Raw genomic sequence first — 20,953 nt, forward strand, 5'->3', positions numbered from 1 at the left:
CACTCAGGTTTCTTTTTCAGAGGGAAAATGATCCCTAAGGATCTGGAAAGGCAGATCAGCCTAGCAGAAGCCAAGGTAGGTGATTAAGGGCCGGTGGGGTGATGGAGTTGGACCCCTAGAGGGTTGTTTGTGCTTTCTCGCACTGAGCACCCCATGTGGCTCCCCTCCATCTCCATGCCCAACTTGCCGAAGGCTGAAGCCTGAGAGGCCAGGGCGTTGCTCTTAGGGACTCTGCTGAGACACAGTTGTAGTTGGTAGGATGCGATTGTGAGGGGCACTGAGTGCAAAGGGAGTCCTGGCCACACAGCAGGAGGAGTTAGGGGCGGAAGCAAAGTGTGAAGGTTTCTGTGGGCTGGGGTCTGTGTGGGCAGATGATGAGGATGTGGGCAGGAGAGGTTGGGGACCCTAACACTCAGCTCTACTGAGCGGGCTGCATAAGCTGCTGCAGCCATCTGGGAGGGTGGGTTAGCATTATCTATATATTTTTTTGGTGGTGGTGTTGAGGATTGAAACCAGGACCTCACACATGCTGGGGAAGCTCTCTACCACTGAACCACATCCCCAGCCCTCTATAGTTTTTAATTTTTTCTTTTAGTACTAGGGATTGAACCCAGGGCCTTTGCACTGGGCTATATCCCCAGCCCTTTTTAATTTTAATTTTCTTTTTTCTTTTTTTGGTACTGAGGATTGAACTTGGACCTTGTCCTTGCAAGGCAGGCGGCAGAACCACTGAGCTAAATCCCCGGCCCTTTAATTTTAATTTTCATCCATTTATTCATTTAGGGGTTTTTTTTGCATTGGTACCAGGGATCAAACTCAGGACCTTGCGCTTGTGAGGCAGGCACGGTGCCACTGAGCTAAATCCCCGGCCCTTTTTCTTTTTCTTTCTGTTTTTTTTTTTGAGACAGCATCTCTCTGTGTAGTTCGGGCTGGCCTTGAACTCATGTAGTCTTCCTGCCTCAGCCTCCCAAGTGCTGGGATTACAGGCGTGCGCCACCATCCCCTGGTTTATGCAATTCTTTTTTTCTTTTTTTTGCAATTCTTAAATATACCTATCTACTGATTCAGAGTTCCACTGCTCAGAATTTATGCTCTAAATCATCATCACAAGTGTGTAGAATTCTGTGCATGAGAATGTTTCCTGGAACAAAATCTATAAATTTTTTTAAAAACTTAAATGTTCAGGCCAGGGATTTAGCTCAGTGGTTCTGCCACCTGCCTCAGAAGCACAAGGACTGGAGTTCAAAAAAAAAAATTTAAATATTCAACAGCAGATAAAATAAATTATGGCATATCCGTGTGTCTCAGTTTCTTCCTGTGTAAAACAGAGACATAATAGAACTTAAAGAATTAAAATCAATTCATATGTAAAGCCCTTAGAACAGTGCCTGACATGTAAATGCTCTGTATAAACATGAGCAGCTGTGTGTCATTTATTTATTAAGTACTATATAGTACAAGAATAAGGTAGGGCTGGGGATGTAGCTCAGTGGCTCTGCACCTGCCTGGCAAACACAAGGTCCTGAGTTTGATTGCTGGTACCAAAAAAACAAAAAGGCTCATAGTATCCATTCTATACTGCTCTTGCAATATATATTTAATATATATAGTACAGGCATTTTCATATTCAAATGTATATATTTCTACCTTATTCTTTTATTTTTTGTGGTACCAGGAATTGAACTCAGGACCTTGTGTTTGCCAGGCAGGCGCAGTGCCACTGTGCTATATCCTTGGCTCTGTTTTATGTTTTTTTGAGACAGTCTGGTTGTGTAGCCCAGGCTGGCTTCAAACTCGCAGCAGTCCTCCTGCCTCAGTCTCCTGAGTGCTGGGATTACAGGCATGCACTTCCATGTCCAGCTTGCCACTTTTTATTGTATAAACTTTTTTGTATGTGGGGTGGAGATTTAGCTCAGTGGTTTCACCACCTGCTGCGCAAGCACAAGGACCAGAGTTCGATCCCCAGTACCAAAAAAAAAAACAACAAAACTTTTTTGTGTGTGTGTGGTACTGAGGATTGAACCCAGAGCCTTCACATGAGCAACATCCCCTGTTCTTTTTAAAATTTTTAAATTTTGATACAGGGTCTCACTAAGCCACCAAAGTGCCTGAGCTGAGCATGAAGTTGGGCATAGTCCTCCTGCCTCAACTCTCCAGAGTTCTGGGATTATAGGCATGTGCTACCATGCCCCACTTAAACATTTTTGGTAGTACTTTTATTATATTATTGAGATATAATTCATATCACAGAAAACAATATTTTAAGCATATTTACCGAGCTGTATAGTCATCACTGCAATTATAATTTGAACATTTTTATCACCCCAAAAAGAAATGCCATACTTTTTAGTTATTGCTCTCCAGTTCTCCCAGACCTCTCAGTTGGAGGGAACCAGTAATCCACTTAATGTCTCTGTGGGTTTGCCTATTCTGGAATCACACCACGGATGGCCTTTTGTGATAAGCTTCTTTGACTTAGCATAATAACTGCAAGACTCACCCATGTTGTCACCTGTAGCAGTACTTTGTTCCTTGTTTGTGACTGAGTAACATTCTATTTTATGAATGTAGCACATCTTACTCATTTACCAGTTGACAGACATTTGAGTTCTATCTTTGGTTATTGTGAATAATGCTGATGTGAACACAGGCTTTTGTGTGACCATATTTGTTCATTTCTCTTGGTTATATACTGGTAATGGAATTGCTAGGTGATATGTTAATTTCTATTTAATTAACCATTGAGGAACTTCTAAACTATTTTCCAAAGTGACTTCACCAGTTTTTTGTTTTGGTTTGGTTTTTTTGAGACAGGGTCTTGCTATGTAGTTCAGGATGGCCTCGAACTCATTATGTAGCCAAGGTTGCCCTTGAGCTCGAAGCCATCCTTCTGCTCAGCCTCCTGAGTGCTGGGGTTGTAGCTGTGCGCCACCATGCCTGGCAACTTCATGAGTTTAAATCCTAGCAGTGTATGAGCTTCCAGTTTCTCCACTGATTCACCAGCACTTGGTGTATTCACTTTTTAATTACAGTCGCCTGGTGGGTATGAGGCAGTCTCTCATTGTGGTTTTGGTTTGGATTTTTTTGGTAGTGGGGATTGAACTCAGGACCTTGTGCTTGTGAAGCAGGCGGTGGCACCACTGAGCTAAATCCCCAGCCCCTCATTGTAGTTTTGATTGCATTTCTTGATGACTTTAATGAGGTTGAGAATCCTGTCCTGTCCTTGTTGGACATTTGTGGATGTTCTTTGGAGAACTGTCTATTCAGATCTTTTCCATTTTATTTTCATATTTGTTCCACTAGGGAAGACTGATGTAAGTGCTTGTAAATGAACTGCATATGTGCTGTAAAGGCGAGGTCAGTGGTGCTCTGAAAGGTGTAGCCCAGGACAGCTGACTAGATCAGGAGGTAAGGGATGTGGGGGAGGCTCCTCTGGCAGTGACAGTTGAGCTGAGACTTGAAGGGAGAAAAGGAACTGACCAGGTGGTGGGTATCATGGATGGGCAGGAACGTCCCAGGCTTGTGCACAGCCACAGGAGATGTCTGGAGTTGAAGATGTGGAATGGAGACAGCTTCCCATCTGTGCCAGGGATGTTTCCACTCCCTGCCTGTTGCCTTCCCCATGGGGGTACTTGTCATCCAGGCTTCTCTTGGTCATCAAGGGAGTGTCTAGAAGTATGTGGAGCTGTTTTTTGTTTTTTTTCTGGTACCGGGGATCAAACTTGGGTCCTTCCGCTTGCGAGGCAGGCAGCGGAACCACTGAGTTAAATCCCCGGCCCAGTGGAGCTGTTTTATTTTGCTTTGTCCTTGACAGTGACAGGGGCGTTCCTGATTTATTGAAAAGGAACCAATGCAATATGATTGAGATATTGTTTGAGTGTGCCCCCTCCCCCACGTGGGTTGAGATTTAATCCCTTTGTGTGCATTTACCACGTTTTGCTGTTTGTCAGTCAGTGGACACTTGGATTGTTTTCACAGTTTAGCTATTGTGAGTGATGCTGATATGAACACAGATGGACAAATATCTCCTAAAGACCATGTATTTTTGTTCATTTTTCATTACTGTAATGAAATACCTGAAACTGAACAGTATAAAGAAGAAAGGTTTATTTTGCCTCACAGTGTTGGTCCCTACCACAGTGCACAAGAGTTCTGATTTTCCCACATCCTCTCTATCACTTGTTATTTTCTGTGACTTTGCTAGCAGCTATGCTAATGGGTGCAAAGTGGTATCTCAGTGTAATCTTGATTTACATTTCTCTAATGATTAGTGATGTTGAGCATCTTATTGTTTGCCTATTAGGCATTTGTGTATCTTCTTTGGAGAATGTTTATTAAAATCCTTTGCCCAATATTTCAAATTAGGCCTTTTAAATTATTATTGACTTGTAAAGAGTTCTTAATATGTTCTAGATACATGTATCAGATATGTGATTTGTGAATCTCCTCTTCTGTAGATTGTCTTTTTACTCCCCCCACGGTGTCCTCTGAAGTACAAGTTTAACATTTTGATGAAGTTCAGCTTTTTTATTTTTCCTTTGGTTGCTTGTGGTTTTGGTATCATCTCTAGCCTAACCCAAGCTCACAATGGTTTACCCCTGTGTTTTCTTCTAAGAGTTTTATAATTCATTTTGGTTCTTATATTTAGGTCTTTGATGTATTATGAGTTAATTTTGGGATATGATGTGAAAAAGCTATTCAGCTTCATTCTGTGGATGTGGATGTCCAGTTTTCCCATAACCATGGGTTCAAAAGATTATTCTTTCTCCAATGAATTTTTTTTTTGTATCCTTGTTGAAAATCAGTTGATTGGGCTGGAGTTGTAATTCAGTGGTATAGTGCTTGCTTTAGACCAAGGTTTAATTCCTGGCATTAAAAAACAAAACGATAATAACAAGAACAACAAAACACAATCAATTGGATGTGAGAATTTATTTCTGGATTATCTGCATTGTTCCATTATTCTGTGTGACTGTCCTTGACATTGTCTGGATTACTGTAGCTTTGTAATAAGTTTTTTTTTTTGGTACCAGAGATCGAACTCGGGACCTTGTGCTTGTGAGGCAGTAAGTTTTGAAATTTGGAAGTGTGAGTTCTCAACTTTGTACTTTTTAAAGATGGCTTTGGCTATACCTCTCTTGAATTTCCAAATGGATTTAGAATCAGCTTACCAGTTTTTTAAAAAAACTTAGGATTTCATCTGTTTGTTTTTTGTTTTGGGGGTCTTTCTGTGTAGTTCAGGCTGGCCTTGAATTCACTATGTAGCCCAGGCTGGCCTCAGACTCAAGGAAGTTTTCCTGCCTCCACCTCCTGAGTGCTAGGATTATAGGCATGTGCCACCATGCCCGGCCTTTTTTGATGTCCTTATAAAATGAGTGTCTTCTCATTAAGACTCTTCAGTCTTATTTTAAGAGATCATTTTAATAGAAATACAGTTGATTTTATATACAGTATTATGGTTTTTGAGTTTGTAAACTGGTATCAATTGTTTCTTAAATGTTTGATAAGTGGTTCTGCTGCCTGCCTTGCAAGTGCAAGGTCCCGAATTCGATCCTTGGTACCAAAAAAAAATGTTCGATAGAATTCATCAGTGAAGCCATTTGGGCTTGGGCTTTTCTTTGTGGTAGGGCTTTTTATGGTTTGTTTTTTTTTTCACCCTAATTCAATGTTGGTATAAATTTTGTACCATTTGAATTTTTCCAGTAGCATTTAGATTTTCCAGTAAGACATTAAAATTTTTGATAGAGCACAAGCTTTGGAAAATTGACAGACCTAGGTTCAAATTCCATCTCTGGAGCTTCTGCTTGGATCTCTGAATCTTAGGTCCCTCCCTACAAAGAGGACAGCAGTCCAGTGTTGTAAAGCTGATGGCCCAGGTCTGTCATGCAGAGAGCTTACAGCTGGGCCCCAGTACCAGGCCCTGGGTAGCTTCTATTTGTTTGTTTTTGTTTTGGGGGCGTTTTTTAGAGTTTTTTGGTACCAGGGATCAAACTCAGGACCTTGCACTTGCGAGGCTGGTATGGCACCACTGCGCAAAATCCTCAGCCCTGTTTTTTTGTTGTTTTTTTTTTTCCCCCGGTACCGGGATTGAACTCAGGTCCTTGCACTTGCACAGCAGGCTGCGAAACCACTGAGCTAAATCCCCAGCCCCCTGTTTTGTTTTTTTTGAGACAGAGTCTCTACAGAGTCCAGTCTGGCCTTGAATTCACTGTGTAGCTCAGGCTGGCCTTAAATTTGTGGTGATCCTCCTGCCTTAGGCTTCTGAGTGCTGGGATTACAAGTGTGTGCCACCATGCCTGGTCCTAGGTAACTTTTCTTTTTTTTAAGAGTAGGAGAAATTAGGGACTGGGGATTTAGCTCAGTGGTTCCGCCACCTGCCTTGCAAGTGCAAGGTCCTGAGTTCGATCCCCGTACCAAAAAAGAAAGAAAAAGTAGGAAAATTTATTGGGGAATAGGAATAGCTTCTGAGAGACAGGAGAGATCCCATATGGGTTGCCCGCTACGTAGTTTTTGAGGTGACTCTGAAGCCTTTTTCTTCCTCCATATTTTTGCAACAGGGTGCTGTGCCATTCCTGGTCAGTGCCACCTCTGGTACCACTGTCCTTGGGGCCTTTGACCCCCTGAATGCAATTGCTGATGTTTGCCAGCGCCATGGACTATGGTTACACGTGGACGTGAGTAGGACCTGGGCCTGGGGTGAGGTGAATTGAGCCATGGCTGAGACCCCCATTGTTCCTCCTGCTCTACAGGCTGCCTGGGGTGGGAGCGTCCTGCTGTCACAGACACACAGGCATCTCCTGGATGGGATCCAGAGGTGCATACAGCTCCCTTCTTCCCACATCCCACCCTTCAAATCCTTGATCCTCAGAAGAGTCTGACTGTGGAGCTTAGGGTGGGGGTGGGAGAAGGAGGTTGGTGGGCTGGGGCTGGGAGAGATAGTTGATTGGGTCTTGGAGGTCACATATGAATTCCTGATGGCTGGGCTGGGGTGAGACACCCCCTACCCCCACTGCTGGGCCTCTGAAAGAGGAAGAAGGCTGTGGCTTGGCAGCTGGAAGAAGAGCCTGTGTATCGCTTCTCGGCCTTTTGGCTAAGATCAAGTGTAGAAGAGCCTGTGACCTGGCTTTGCTCTGCCTCACCAGGGCTGACTCCGTGGCCTGGAACCCCCACAAGCTGCTGGGCGCAGGCCTGCAGTGCTCTGCTCTTCTTCTCCAGGACACCTCGGTGGGTCTGCCCTGTCTCTGCCCAGCCCCGGCCCACCTCTCTCTCTGGATGCTGTCTTCTTCCCTGGCCACCTTAGCGAGTGTCTTGCCATACTGTTCTCTTTACCATCCCACCCCTAACCCCTGCATGGGCTCCCTCACTCTCCCAGTCTTCATGCAAAGGACTAGGTTTCCATTTTGAAGTTGTGGCTTGAGGGGTGCCAGACAGAGTTTGGAAAGAGCTGTGGGTGTTGGGAGAAAACCTGGAGAGAGTTTGATGAGTAGCAGCCAGCCCCACAGTGGTGCCTGGCTCGCAGAAGGAAAGGGTGGGCTGGGCTGGGCTGAGACCCCAGTGCAGCCTGGAGAAAGCCTTGGAAGGCACGAGGCCAGGGTCTCAGCAGTGTCCTGCTCTCCACACAGAACCTGCTCAAGCGCTGCCATGAGTCCCAGGCCAGGTACCTTTTCCAGCAGGACAAGTTCTACGACGTGGCTCTGGACACGGGAGACAAGGTGGTACAGTGTGGCCGCCGTGTGGACTGTCTGAAACTGTGGCTCCTGTGGAAGGCACAGGGCAGGCAAGGCCTGGAGCAGCGAATCAACAGGGCCTTTGCCCTTTCCCAGTAGGTGTAGGGTCCCGGTTCCCCTCTCTGGAGACCACCCCTCACCTTCCCTGCCCTCAGGGTTACCTTCCTCTTGGTGTCTCTGCCTTTCATCCATCTGTCATGTGTCGCTTCTGTTCCCAGGTATCTGGTGGAGGAAATCAAAAAGCGAGAAGGGTTTGAGTTGGTCATGGAGGTATGGCCGCATGCTGTTTTGCATTCCTTGCCCCGGCCTGCCCCATACACCAAGCCCTAGTGGAAGAAGAGCGGCAGTGTGCATAAAAGGACCTTTCCTTAGCTGACACCTTCCCTTGTCTCATTTCCCTCAGCCTGAGTTTGTCAACGTGTGCTTCTGGTTCGTGCCCCCCAGCCTTCGAGGAAAGCAGGAAAGTCTGGATTACAGTCAAAGGCTATCTCAGGTAGTCTCTCTCCTGGCTCTTTTGAGAGCTGTTTCAGCAACTGATGCAGCTGTTGTTTTTCTGCCCCCTGCTGGCTGTGACTAGTATGGCAAGTCCTTGCTCGGGTCTGGTTCCTAAGGTGACATCAGCTAAAAGACAAGTTTGTCCTTTATTGTGAGGGTAGGGATAGGGAACAAGGAACATTTCTTTGAAGCAAGAGAGAAGAGAGGGATGTTATAGGAGTCAGAGCAGTCACCAGGTGCAGCACAAAGACTCCTGTGCTGGGAGTTGTCCTAGGACAGTGGTGATGATCCTATGGCACACGTGCCACAGTGGGTTATTTGTATCATTGAAATCTCCAAAAGGTTTGCCATCACTGTCCTAGGAGCTCAGGCCCATGCAGAGATGGGAGAGAGAACAATCAGGAAGAGCTTTATCACAGTGCTAGGGACAGAGCAACCTGGAAAGGCCAGTACACACATGCTTTCTAGAGGCAAGGAGGTGTCGTGTCTTGGTTGCTAAGAATGGATTGGTACAGGGTGCTGTGGATGACCTGAAAGGACAGGTGTTCTTGCCCTCATGCAGTTATATGTAAAAATCAAGAGTTACCTATTTAAAAAAATTTTTATTAGTCCATGTTTGCAGTACAATGATTACATTCATCATGGGAATTGGTATAAGTCCATGACACATCTTAATTCTTTTTACTTCCCCTTCCCCTCCCCCAAGCGTTACCTATTTGAAGCCAGTATGCTCAAGGCAGTTTCAGAAATTACCTACTAGATCCTATTGCACAGATCAAAAATACTACAGGAATTAAGAGAGGGGAGAAGGTGTTTGAGATGACTAAGACTTGAAGTTAGACTGAAGCAGTGTTGGGAATCAGAAAAATGTTGTGGAGTAGCAGAAGATGGCCTTTGCCATGGCTTTTTGGGAAGAGGGGAAATGAAGAATAAAGCAGAAGGCAGAGAAGGCCAGGCAGGTTGGATGTGGTGGACAAAGTAAAGTGGGATAAGATGAGGGTCTGAGCAGTGAGTGATACCTCCAGAGGGAGGTGAGCGGGCAGGCAAACAGATCTGGGAGCCTTTTTCCCACCGAGCGCAGCCTGCATCCGGACTCTCTCTGCCTCTCCCTCAGGTGGCCCCCGTACTGAAGGAGCGCATGGTGAAGGCGGGCTCCATGATGATCGGCTACCAGCCCCATGGGGCCTGGGGCAACTTCTTCCGCGTGATCGTGGTCAACCCCATGCTGACCCATACAGACATAGACTTCCTCCTCGACGAGCTGGAGAGGCTTGGCCAAGACCTGTGAGCCTTCGCCCTCTTGTGACTGCCTTGATGCCATCCCTCCCCTTCCAAGTCTGCATTGTCTGCTGTGCTCTCCAAAACAGACTTTCTAGGAAACAAAGTAGCCTTAACCATGTTTATATGCTTTGACCCACTAACTCTCTTAACTAAATACTTGCTATTAGGAGAATGTTTAAATAAACAAATAGTATATCCATATGATGGACTGTTACTCTTTCATCAAGATATTTACAAAGAGAATTTTTATTAATACAAGAGAAAATAATGTTATATGGAAAAAGCTGAATATAAGACTTTATATATAGTGATGTCTGAGATCTACTAAAATATATATAGGAGGGGACAGGTGTGGTGGCACACAGCTGTGATCCCAGGCTGAGGCAGGAGGATTTGAGCAAGACCCAGTCTCCAAAAACTATGCCAAAATGTTAGCAGTATTCTCTGGGATGGGATAACAGGCAATTTTTAAATCAAATCCTCTATATCTTTTGTGCTCCTCTCTTGTGTCATGTAAGGAATATGAATTACTTTGTAATAGGAAAATAATAAAGTTAAAATTTCAAGTATTTTATTTTGGTGCATTTTGAAGTTTACTACTCTCAAACCAAATAATGAAGAACTTTATTTTTTAAAAAATGAATAAGAGGCAGGTAAGAGGATAAATACAGGTATAAATTTTCCCCCAAAAAATCTTTAGTGGGAGAGAAAAGCCCAAAAGTGCAGTGAATCTCAAACCGATCATATTTTGGTGACATTGAAAACAGAATGGGGACTGATCAAATCTTAAAACCAAAAGGGCCGGGGATTTAGCTCAGTGATTCTGCCGCTTGCCTTGCAAGCACAAGGTCCTCAGTTTGATCCCCGGTACCAAAAAAAAAAAATCTTAAAACCAGAGCCTTGTTCATTTACACTCTTGAAAAACATCCTCACCCCTTACCCAAAAATGATTGTTCTGTTAAACAACAGAAGGTGAGTTTAAAAAAAACCACAGTAACAGCGCAACGCACCAGCAATCAAATCGCTGTTCTGTCCTCTGGAATGGCTGCTATTTTGCATGAAAACATCCACTAAAGGATGGGGTACAGCTCCATGGTAGAGCTCTTACCTAACATTCCCGAAGCCCTGGGTTCGCCCTCTACCACACCTCTCCCAAATCCAAAGCAAAAATAACTCCTATGCATGCAACACTTAAAATTCTAGCTGTTACTACTTCTTAGTCACTTTAGGGGAAAGAGGAATTTAGCTACACAAGTTACTAAGAAGTGGCAAGTCTACCAGAACTTTTTGTTATTTCCAATTCCTAAAAATATCACTTGTGAAAACAGTAATGTGGTCATGTAAAAGTCGTCCAAAATTACTTGAAGAGGCAAATACAAGCTGTGCAAATCATGGCAAAAGAACAAATCAGGCGCAATTCTCTTGACCATTTGGGGAGAGAAAAAGCCTTTCTGTTAATAAATTACTATAATTCCGCTGTAAACTTGTTTTTCTTGATATAAATGACATTGTACTTTTTCCCAAATAATAAAATTGTTCTGAGAATATCAATATGAACTCCAAACACTGATCTTTTTTTTTTTTGGCAGTCCTGAATATCAAACCTAGGGCAGCCATGAAAATGCTGGGCAAGTGCTCTGCTAACTGAGCTGTACCCCGAATTCCCAGATCCTAATCTGAAAGGATTCTGTATACCTGCAAAATGTCTCAAATATGGTTTAAAAATAAAAGGGAAGGGATTCTGATTTTTAATTTAAAGCATAGCTACAAATAAAATCTTCAGATTCCTTGCCTAGTCCCCACTTGAGAAGAGCAGGTCAGAAGAAGAGGACATACAATCAATCTATTTTTTTAAACTTTATGAAACTGATGCTTCTTTTCCTGTGTTCCTGAATTCAAGCTTCATGTCTACCCACTTCCTAGCTTGGAGCTCCTGGCCTGTACAACTCATTTCCCTGCCACCAGAGGTGATGATTTCATCTCAGTCATCCCTCAGTGAAGCAATGTCCCTGCTTCAGGGCCTTTGCACATCCAGTCCTCCTTTTGCCTCCATGTTCCTCCATCTACATCACTGCCTTTAGGTTTTTGTTTGGATGTCACCTCCTCTGTGATGCCTTCCTTGACTGCTTACAATTACATTTGCATGTCCTTTTCTTGCTTGTCCTATCTCCTTATTTTGTTTTTCTTCATAGCATGTGTAGGTACTTGGCCTACTTTAATTTTAATGTTTTGGGGTTTTTTTTGGTACCAGGGATCGAACTCCAGTCCTTGCACTTGTGGGGCAGGCGGAGGCACCACTGAGCTAAATCCCTGGCCCAATTTTAGTTATTTTTAAATTTTCCCTTTCATCCAGGGAGAATGCAAGCTCTCAGAACAGAAGTTTGTACTGCTGCTCCCCAATGGTGTTTGATACTTCCCTGAGGGTACTGCTGCTGAGTGAATGGCTCATGATCTGTAGGTACTAGCTGACTTGCTTTTAGTCATGCAACTTTTTTTTTTTTCTGTACTGGGGATCAAACTCAGGACCTTGTGCTTGCCAGGCAGGCACGGTGCCACTCAGCTATATCCCCAGCCCTGGTCATGCAACTTTTAAGTGGTGGAATCAGAAACTAAAGTTAGACCTTCTCCCTTTGGCTTCTAACCATGGAGCAGACCTGCATCTGTCGACAGGTGCACATAACTCAGGCATGAGTATCCGGACTGCTTTTTCACCTTAGATGTGAAAGCTGCTGAAAGGGAACAAGCTGGAGTCAGGGTAGACTCTTCCAAGACTCTTGGGGCTGTTCTTATACACCCTGGGTCTTCATCTGCCTATTTGTCTTCTGTTTATGTACCTTTAAAAAAATTTATAATTTCAGAGCCGGGCATGGTAGTGCACTCCTATAATCTCAACACTTGGGAGGCTGAGGCAAGAGGATCACTGTGAGTTCCAGGCCAGCCTGGGCCACATAGTGAGTTCAAGGCCAGCCTCAACTACATAGCAAGACCCTGTGTCAAAAAAAAAATCTATAATTTCAAATGTACAGAAGTGTTGCAACAATAATTACAGAGTCCTGCCAGATTTACTAATTTTCACATCTTGACAAGTCTGTTTATCATTATGTGTGCACTATATACATTTCTTTCTGAATTCTTTGAGAGTTAGTTGTATGTATTATGCCCTTTGTTAATACTCAAATGCATATTGCCCAAGAACAAGAGTATTCTCTCATACAACCATGATACGCTTATCAAATTCAAGAAAATTAACATAGACTTTCTAAGATCTATATTGCAGAATTGTCCATTTTACCCTCTAGTCAAAACCCAGTCCAGAATTATGGATTGGATTTTATAATATTTTAGATCATTCCTTTAAAATAGTTCCTCAGACATTCTTTATTATTTAATGACATTTGCATGAAAAATAAAGGCCAGTTAGTATGTTATAGAATGTCCATCAATTTGGTTTCTTCCTGCTGTTTCCTTATGATTAGAGTTGGGTTATGTATTCTAGGTTGGCGTATGGCATATGGCATAGGTCATATTGTGTTTTCTTTTCATGGGAAGCACATCCCAAGGCCAAGAAAGTCCCTTGCTCCTTTTTAGTGATGTTACTTTTTTACTTTTTGAGGCAGGGTCTTGCTAAATTGCCCAAGCTGGTCACAAACTCATAGGCTTTCTCAGCCTCCCGAGTGCTGGAGCTGCAGGGGTGTGCCACCACATCAAGCTAGTATAATTAATTTTGGCCAAGGTCAAAATTGGTCACCGTGTAGTCTCACTTCTCTCAGGTATATAGTTACTATTTTCCCCCTTGCAACACTCTGTGAGAAGATATTTGAGATTGTACAAATAATCTTTGTCCTTTTCATGCTTATCACACCTATTTAGTATCCACTCATGATTCTTGTCCAAGTCAATTTTTATCATAATGGTTGAAAACCGGTGATTTTTCTAACTCCAAAATTCCTTCCACTTTTAGCATTCACCATTAGACTATAAAAAAAGAGGACCTTCATTTCTCTTTATTCATTGATTCATCAACTTATCATCAGTATAGGTCCTTGTTTTATTCACTAGATTATAATTTTCTGTCCTTATTTTTTGTTTTCGTTTTTTTGAGACAAGGTCTCACTATTAATTCAAGCTAGCCTTGAACCCACCATGTAGCCCAGGCTCAAACTCACAGCAATCCTCCTGCCTCAGCCTCCTGAATGCTGGGATTACAGGTGTGAACCACCACCTCATCCAAGGGTGGAAAAAAGGAGGAATGGGAAAAAAAGTAAAAGAAGGAAGGACTTGCACAGAGCATTGGTGAGGATGAATGATAAAATCTAGGGAGAGAGGATGGGGGATGAGGCACAGAGTTGGGGTCTTGGTTGACCTACCCCCTTTTTGAGAGTTTTAAATGTTGAGAAGCAAGGAGGTTGAGTTTTGCATAAAGATGGTGATGTTCTTACAACCTGTGATTTAGCATTGCTATTACAAGTTTCATGGAATTATAGCTCTTGGAGTGGAATTGCCAGACAAGTACTCATCTGTTGTAACCTTGGTCTTCATGTTGACACATTGACCTGTATTTTACAAATAAGGCAGTTGAGGGCTGGGGATTTAGCTCAGTGGTTCTGCTGCCTGCCTTGCAAGCTCAAGGACCTGAGTTCAATCCCCGGTACCAAAAAAAAAAAAATCAACAAACAAACAAAAAAACAAATAAGGAAGTTGAGAATGGGGAAAGCTAAGGTTCTGACCAGGTCACAAGTGTCTGTCTCTTAAGCAGAAGAGATATTTTATTGTAAAGCAGAATGCCATTTGCCTGTATAAGCCACAGTGTCTTTAATTTCATCCCGCAAATGCAGTAATTCTGTGCTTTCTTTCCAAGATCAATATTTTGCTAGCTCTTTTTTTTCACTATTCAGTTCAGGCTGGGCTTGAACTCACTAGGTAGCCCAGGCTGGCCTCGAACTTGTGGCAGTCCTCCTGCCTCAGCCTCCTAAGTGCAGGGATTACAGGTGTGTGCCACCACACCCAGCTTTGCCAGTCCTTGAGATGCGGTTCTCATGTGGTAGAGGGACCCAGTCAATCTGATGGCCTGGATTTGAAATTACTCCTGAGTTTATTTTTAGTGAATTCTCTAGTGCTGACATAATTAGCTTGCACATTTCCTTAATTTCTAGCATGTTGTTTTTAGCTTTTCCTAATAGCAATGCATATTTTCAAGTTAGCTCAAGAAACTCAGTGTTTTTAATGTCAATTGGAGGTGGTGGTGCTGCTGCTCCCCTCTGCCAGTGTAGAAAGACTTGAGGATTATGTACACCAGGTATTGACACTAGGGCTTTCTTTGAGAATAGACTTAAAACTACAAATTCAATAGATTTAATAGATAAGGGGTACTCAGGAATATTCTTTCTTAAGTAAACTTTGGTAATTTTTGTCTTTTAAGAATGTTGTCTAGGACCTGGGATTTAGCTCAGTGGTTCCGCCGCTTGCCTCGAAAGCGGAAGGACCCGAGTTCGATCCCTGGTACCAAAAAAAAAAGAATGTTGTCTAAGCCAGGCATGGTGCCACTCGCCTCTCATTCCAGCACTCTGGGAGGCTGAGGCAGGAGCGTTGCAAGTTTGAACCCAGCCTGGGAAGTTTAGTAATTTAGGGAGACCCTGGTTCAAAACTTTAAAAAATTAAAAGGGCTGGGGACATAGCTCAGTGTGAAGGCCTTTAGTATTACAAAGGAAAAAAAGTTTTCTATTTCATCTAAGTTATGGGATTTATTGACATAGGCTTTTTCTTATTATCCTTTTAGTACTTGTGGAATCTGCAGTATTGTCACCTTTTAAAAATTCCTAATAGTGATGATTGTGTCTTCTTTTGTGTGTGTGTTTGTCTTCTTTTTTTATTTTTTTATTTTCCCTGTTCATTTTAGTTAGAGGTTTATTGCTCTGATAGTTAATTTTATGTGTCAACCTTTCTGGGCTAAGAGATGTCTGGATAGCTGGTAAGACCCTATTTCTCAGTGCATCTATGAGGGTTTTCCCAGAAGAGATTGGCATTTTCCTCGGAAGACTGAATAAAGATCCACTCTCACTGTCCTGAGTGGCCAGTACCCAATTGCTAAAAGCCTAATAGAGCACAAAGATGTAGACAAGCAGGGAGAACTCTAGCTTCTTTTTTTTTTTTTTGGTAGAGAGGATCGAACTCGGGTCCTTCTGCTTGTGAGACAGGCAGCGGAACCACTGAGCTAAATCCCCAGCCCAGAATTCTCTCTTCTTGAGTGGGACATCATCTTCTCCTGATTTGGAAAACTGAAACTTTTGGTCGTCAGGCCTTTGAACTCCTGAACTTACACCATTGTCCCCACCCAGTTTGTCCCAGTTCTCAGGCCTTTGGCCTCAGACTAGGAGTCATACCATTGGCCACCCTGGTTCTCATGCTCTTGAACCCAGGCTGAATTACACCACAGGCTTTCCTGCTTCCCCAGCTGTTATGGTTTGTATCTAGATGTCCCCCCGGAGCCTCATGTGTTCATAGGTGGGGCTTTTCAAAGGTGTGAATGTGGATTAGGGTGTGTGGTACTAAATTAGTCCATGATTGGTTTAGCATAGTTCTGGGTGTGGATAATGGGAAGGCCCACCCTGGGTGTGGGTGGCACCCACCAATAGCTCTGTAGCCTGGATGGGATATAAAGGGAAAGATGAAAGGCAGGCTTGCTGCCTTCTAGCTGCCACGCCATGAAATGTTTCTCCTCTGTGATGCCCCTCTGCCATGCCTCCCTACCTTGCTGGCTATGGACTGAAACTTGTACAAACTGTGAGCTAAGATAAACCTCTCCTCCTTTGGCTTTGGGTGTTGGGTATTTTGTCTCAGCAATGCAAAAAATAACTAAGGCACCAACTTTTATACAGCATTATCATGGGAATTCTCAGCCTCCATACTATGAGTCAAGTCCCATAATAAATTTCCTCTTATAGATCTACATTTATCCTATTGGTTCTGATTCTCTGGAGTACCCTGACTAATGCAATTGCAATTGAGTCAAAGAACCAGCTTCAGGTTTATTGAGTTTCTTTCTCAGGTTTTTGTTTTGTTTTGTTTTGTGACAGCATCTCACTATGTAATCCAGGGTGGCCTCAAACTCATGATATTCTTCCCTCACCCTCCTTAGTGCTGGGATTACAGATATGCACCATCATATCCAGCTTCTTTGTTTTTTTGTGGTTTTTTTGGTACCGCGATAGAACACGGGACCTTGCGCTTGCAAGGCAGGCGGTGGAACCACTGAGCGAAATCCCTGGCCCATCTTTGTTGTTGTTTTTTTTGGTACCGGGGATCGAACTTGGGGCCTTGTGCTTGTGAGGCAGGCGCCAGAACCACTGAGCTAAATCCCCGGCCCTTCTTTGTTGTTTTTTAATAATTAGTTTCTTTCTTTTTTTTCCCCCCCAGTACTTGGGATCGAATTCAGAATCTTGCACTTGTGAGGCAGGTGTGGCACCACTGAGCTAAATCCCTGATCCTAATAATTAGTTTCTAATATCACACTTAATGGTAAAGATATGAACCTTTTCCTCTTAAGATCAGGAACAAGATAAAGATATCCGAGGGAGCTACCTCTGTTCAACACTGAATTGCAGGTTCTAGCCAGAGCAATTATATAAGAAGATGAAATAAGAGATATCCATTTTAGAAAGAAAAAAGCAAAACTATTTCTTTCACAGATACACTAATACTATATATAGAAGATCCCAAGGAATCCACTAAAAATTATTAGAACCACCAAAAAATTCAGCAAGTTTGTAGCACACAAGATCAATATATGAAAATAAATTATATTTCTAGACACCAGCAAGTAATGATCTAAGTGAAGTTAAGTAAATAAATTCAAGCCAAATGTGGTGACACACACTTGCAATCCTAGCTACTTGAGAGGCTAAACCAGGGGATCACAAGTTTGAGGCCAGCCTGGGAAACTTAGTGAGACTCTGTCTCAAAATAAAACTAAAAAAGGGCTGGAGATATAGCTTAGTGCTCCCTGTGTTCAATCTCAATACCCACCCCTCCACATGCACACAAAATCCCACTTGACTTTGTAAGACTGACATGATCTCAAATTTGTATGGAAATTTAAGAGACCCAGAATAGACAAGCCATCTTGAAAAAGAAGAATAAACTTAGAGAACTCACACTTTTCAATTTCAAAACTTACTACAAAGCTATAGAAATCAGAATAATGCCAAGAATGAACAAGTAGATCAATGGAACAGCCTTGAGAATCCAGAAATAAACCAGCACATCCATGGTTGATTGATTTTGAGTGAGGATGTCATGACAATTCACTGCAGAAAGAATGCTCTTTTCAACAAATGGTGCTGGGGAAACTGGATATTCACATAGAAAATAATGAAATTATCATTATTGTTATTATTATTTTGTTTTTGTTTGAGACAGGGTTTCACTATGTAGTCAAGCTGGCCACGGACACTTGGCAATCCTGCCTCAGCCTCCTGAGTGCTGGAATTACAGGTGTGTGCCACCACACCTAACAAGAATGGAGTTATATGCCTTTCTCACATTATACCCCCAAATTAACTCACGGTGGATCATAGACCTAAGTGTAAGAGCTAAAAGCATAACCCTATTAGAAGAAAATGTAGGAGTAAATCTTTGTGAGCTTGGGTTGCGTTAGTTATGACACTAAAAGCTAAAACAACAATAAATCCCCTGAACTTCATCAAAATTTATATCTTTCATGATTCAAAGGACACAGGCAGGAAAATAAAAAGACGATCTACAGAAGAGAAGAAGGGATTTGCAAATCATGTATCTGATAAGAAATCTGTATCTAGAATATATGAAGAATTCTTACAACTCAATAATAAAAAAAAAAGCCAGGCCAAAACAAAGTATAGTTTTGAAGAAGAAAAGGAGAGTGAGAAGAAAGAGGGTTTAGTTTAGTGTGTTCTAAAGCAATGATCCTCAAAGTGTGGTTCAAGATCAGCAGCATCAGTGTTAATGGCTTGTATCTAGATGCCCACTCAAATCCTCATGTGCTCATAGGTGGGGCTTTTTGGAGGTGTGTGGATCTAGGGTGTGTGGTACTGGGATTAAAGGTACATGATAACTAAATGGGTTTAGCATAGTTCTGGGTATGGATAATGGAAGCCCCATCCTGGGTGTGGGTGGCACCAATCAATGGGCAAATAGCATGAATGGAATATAAAGGGTGAGAGGGAAGGCAGGTTTGCTGCTGCTGCTTGCTGCTTCCTGCATGCCATGCCATAAATTGTTTCTCCTCTCTGATGCCCCTCTGCTATGCTGCCCTGCCTTGGAGCCAGTCGAATATGGACTGAAACCTCTACAAACTGTGAGCTAAAATAAACCTTTCCTCCTTTAACTTGTGGGTGTTGGGTATTTTGTCCTAGCAATGAGAAAAATAACTAAGAGAATCAGCCTGTCCTGGAAACTTGTCAGAAATGTATATTTTCAGGCCCCATTCCAGATTTAATGAATAAGAAACTCTGGTGTGTGTGTGTAAGGTGTGTAGGGGTAGAATTGTCACTGGTTAGTGTGCAGCATAGCTGCATGTAAGATAGAAATCAGACATGAGCTGGTTCTTTTTTTTTTTTTTTTTTTGGTACTGGGGATCGAACTCGGGACCTTGCACTTGCAAGGCAGGGGCCGGAACCGCTGAGCTAAATCCCTGGCCCCATGGACTGGTTCTTGAGCCTGCTGACAACTGTCACCATTCTCTGTCTTCTTCAGGACCCTCTAAAAGTAAGGGTCCTCAAGGTTTTGCACAGCAAAAGAAACCACCAACAGAGTGAAGAGACAACCCACAGAGTGGGAAAAATTTTTGGCCAGCTGTTCTTCAGACAAAGGACTATGATCTAGAATATATAAAGAACTCAAAAAAAATCAGATCCTCCAAATTTAAAGACCCAATTCAAAAATGGATATCTGAAATGAATAGACACTTCTCAGATGAAGAAGTAGAAATGGCAAATAAATATATGAAAAAATGTTCAACATCACTGGTCATTCAAGAGATGTAAATTAAAACAACACTGAGAGTCCATCTCACTCCAGAAAGAATAACTGCTATCAAGAAATCAACCAGTAACAAATGCTGGCAGTGCTGGGGGAAAAGGAACCCTTCTCCACTGTTGGTGGGAATGTAGACTGGTGCAATCATTGTGGCGATTCCTCAAAAAATTAAAACTAGAGGTTCCATTTGGCCCAGGTATTCTCCTTCTTATTATCTTCCAGAAAAAATTAAAAGCGTCCTACCACAGCAATATATGCACACTCATGTTTATAGCAGCACAGTTTGTGATAGCTAAATCTTGGAAACAGCCCAAATGCCCATCAATAGATGAATGGATAAAGAAGATGTGTGTTTTTTTTAATACAATGAAGTACTACTCTGCCATAAAGAAGAATAAGCTTGAGACATTTCTATCTAAATGGATGTATCTTGAGACCATACTCTGAAGTGAAATAAATCAGACACACACTCCCTGAGTTCTGGGATTACAGGTGTGTAACAGCACACCTGGCTCCAGAGGATTTCTTAGAACTTATGTTCTGGCACTGCGGCTTAATGGAACAGTGTACAGAGCGACCTAGACTGATCCCTGAGAGCTGGTGTATATATGATGGTCATGGGTAAGGAAAGGGCCCCTGGTGGACCTGACTGAGGATGGCTGCAGAGGGAATCTCCCAAAGAGACTGCAGGATGGAGCCATCTGTTAGGTCTGGGATTGAAGCCTGCTGCAGGCAAGCACATGTCACTCAGAGTGGCCACGGGGTGTTTGATACAACCACAGCAGCAGAATAAAAGCACATTTTGGGGGAGTGTTGGGCCCCTCCCCTGTATCAGAGTGGAGTTTAATAGTGTATATTTCTTCCTTCCCAATCTATATACCTTTTATCTTGTTCATGTCTTACTGCATTAGCTAGGACTCCCAGTGTGATATTGAAAAGGAGTGGTGAAAGAGGTCGTTTGCTTTGTTCTTTTTTTTTTTTTTTGGTACCGGGGATCGAACTCAGGTCCTTGCGCTTGCACAGCCGGCGGGGAAACCACTGCGCTAAATCCCTGGCCCTTAATAGTGTATATTAACAAACCTGAGCAGTGGCTCTTGGAGAACTGCCAGGCATAGTGACACACCTGTAATCCCAGCACTCTGAAAGACTGAGGCAGGAGGATTGGGTGTTCAAGCCCAAAAGGGGCAACTTAGCAACTTAGTGAGAACCTGTCTAAAAATGAAAAAAAAAAAAAGTTTGAGTACTACTGTTTCTCCCCCCCCCCTTAAATTCTTTTATTGATACATTTTAGGTATACAATACGTTTACATTTATCATTGGGTGCTTGTTCCTGAGTACTACTGTTCTAAGGGAATTGCTATCTGTTTCCAAACCAGTCTTCAGACCCCTGCCCCTCCTTAGCAGAGTGCAAGTGCAGGTTGGAGGCCTGATGTAGAGAG

General features: G+C 42.9%; 1 protein-coding gene across 12 annotated transcripts in view; it reads left to right on the plus strand.

Annotated features, from left to right (window-relative positions):
* The window catches only part of Csad (cysteine sulfinic acid decarboxylase), a 38,459-nt gene extending 28,382 nt beyond the window's left edge, over positions 1-10,077 (plus strand). For 10 of the 12 annotated variants that reach the window (XM_021250566.1, XM_004872723.4, XM_087209726.1 and 7 more), the window contains 8 exons: positions 21-75; positions 6,558-6,674; positions 6,750-6,814; positions 7,143-7,224; positions 7,623-7,822; positions 7,946-7,997; positions 8,131-8,220; positions 9,337-10,077. In XM_021250566.1, coding sequence (XP_021106225.1) covers positions 21-75; positions 6,558-6,674; positions 6,750-6,814; positions 7,143-7,224; positions 7,623-7,822; positions 7,946-7,997; positions 8,131-8,220; positions 9,337-9,510 — 835 coding nt within the window. In that variant the 3' untranslated portion in view covers positions 9,511-10,077. The remainder of the gene's footprint in view (positions 1-20; positions 76-6,557; positions 6,675-6,749; positions 6,815-7,142; positions 7,225-7,622; positions 7,823-7,945; positions 7,998-8,130; positions 8,221-9,336) is intronic. The other 2 variants (XM_087209724.1, XM_087209725.1) reach the window with 1 other exon arrangement.
* The last annotated feature ends 10,876 nt before the right edge of the window (positions 10,078-20,953 follow it).

The sequence above is a fragment of the Heterocephalus glaber genome, unplaced genomic scaffold (genome assembly GCF_053883595.1).
Source record: "Heterocephalus glaber isolate CG9 unplaced genomic scaffold, H.glaber_assembly_v1.0 deba00001060, whole genome shotgun sequence".
In the NCBI taxonomy this organism is placed as follows: domain Eukaryota; kingdom Metazoa; phylum Chordata; class Mammalia; order Rodentia; family Bathyergidae; genus Heterocephalus; species Heterocephalus glaber.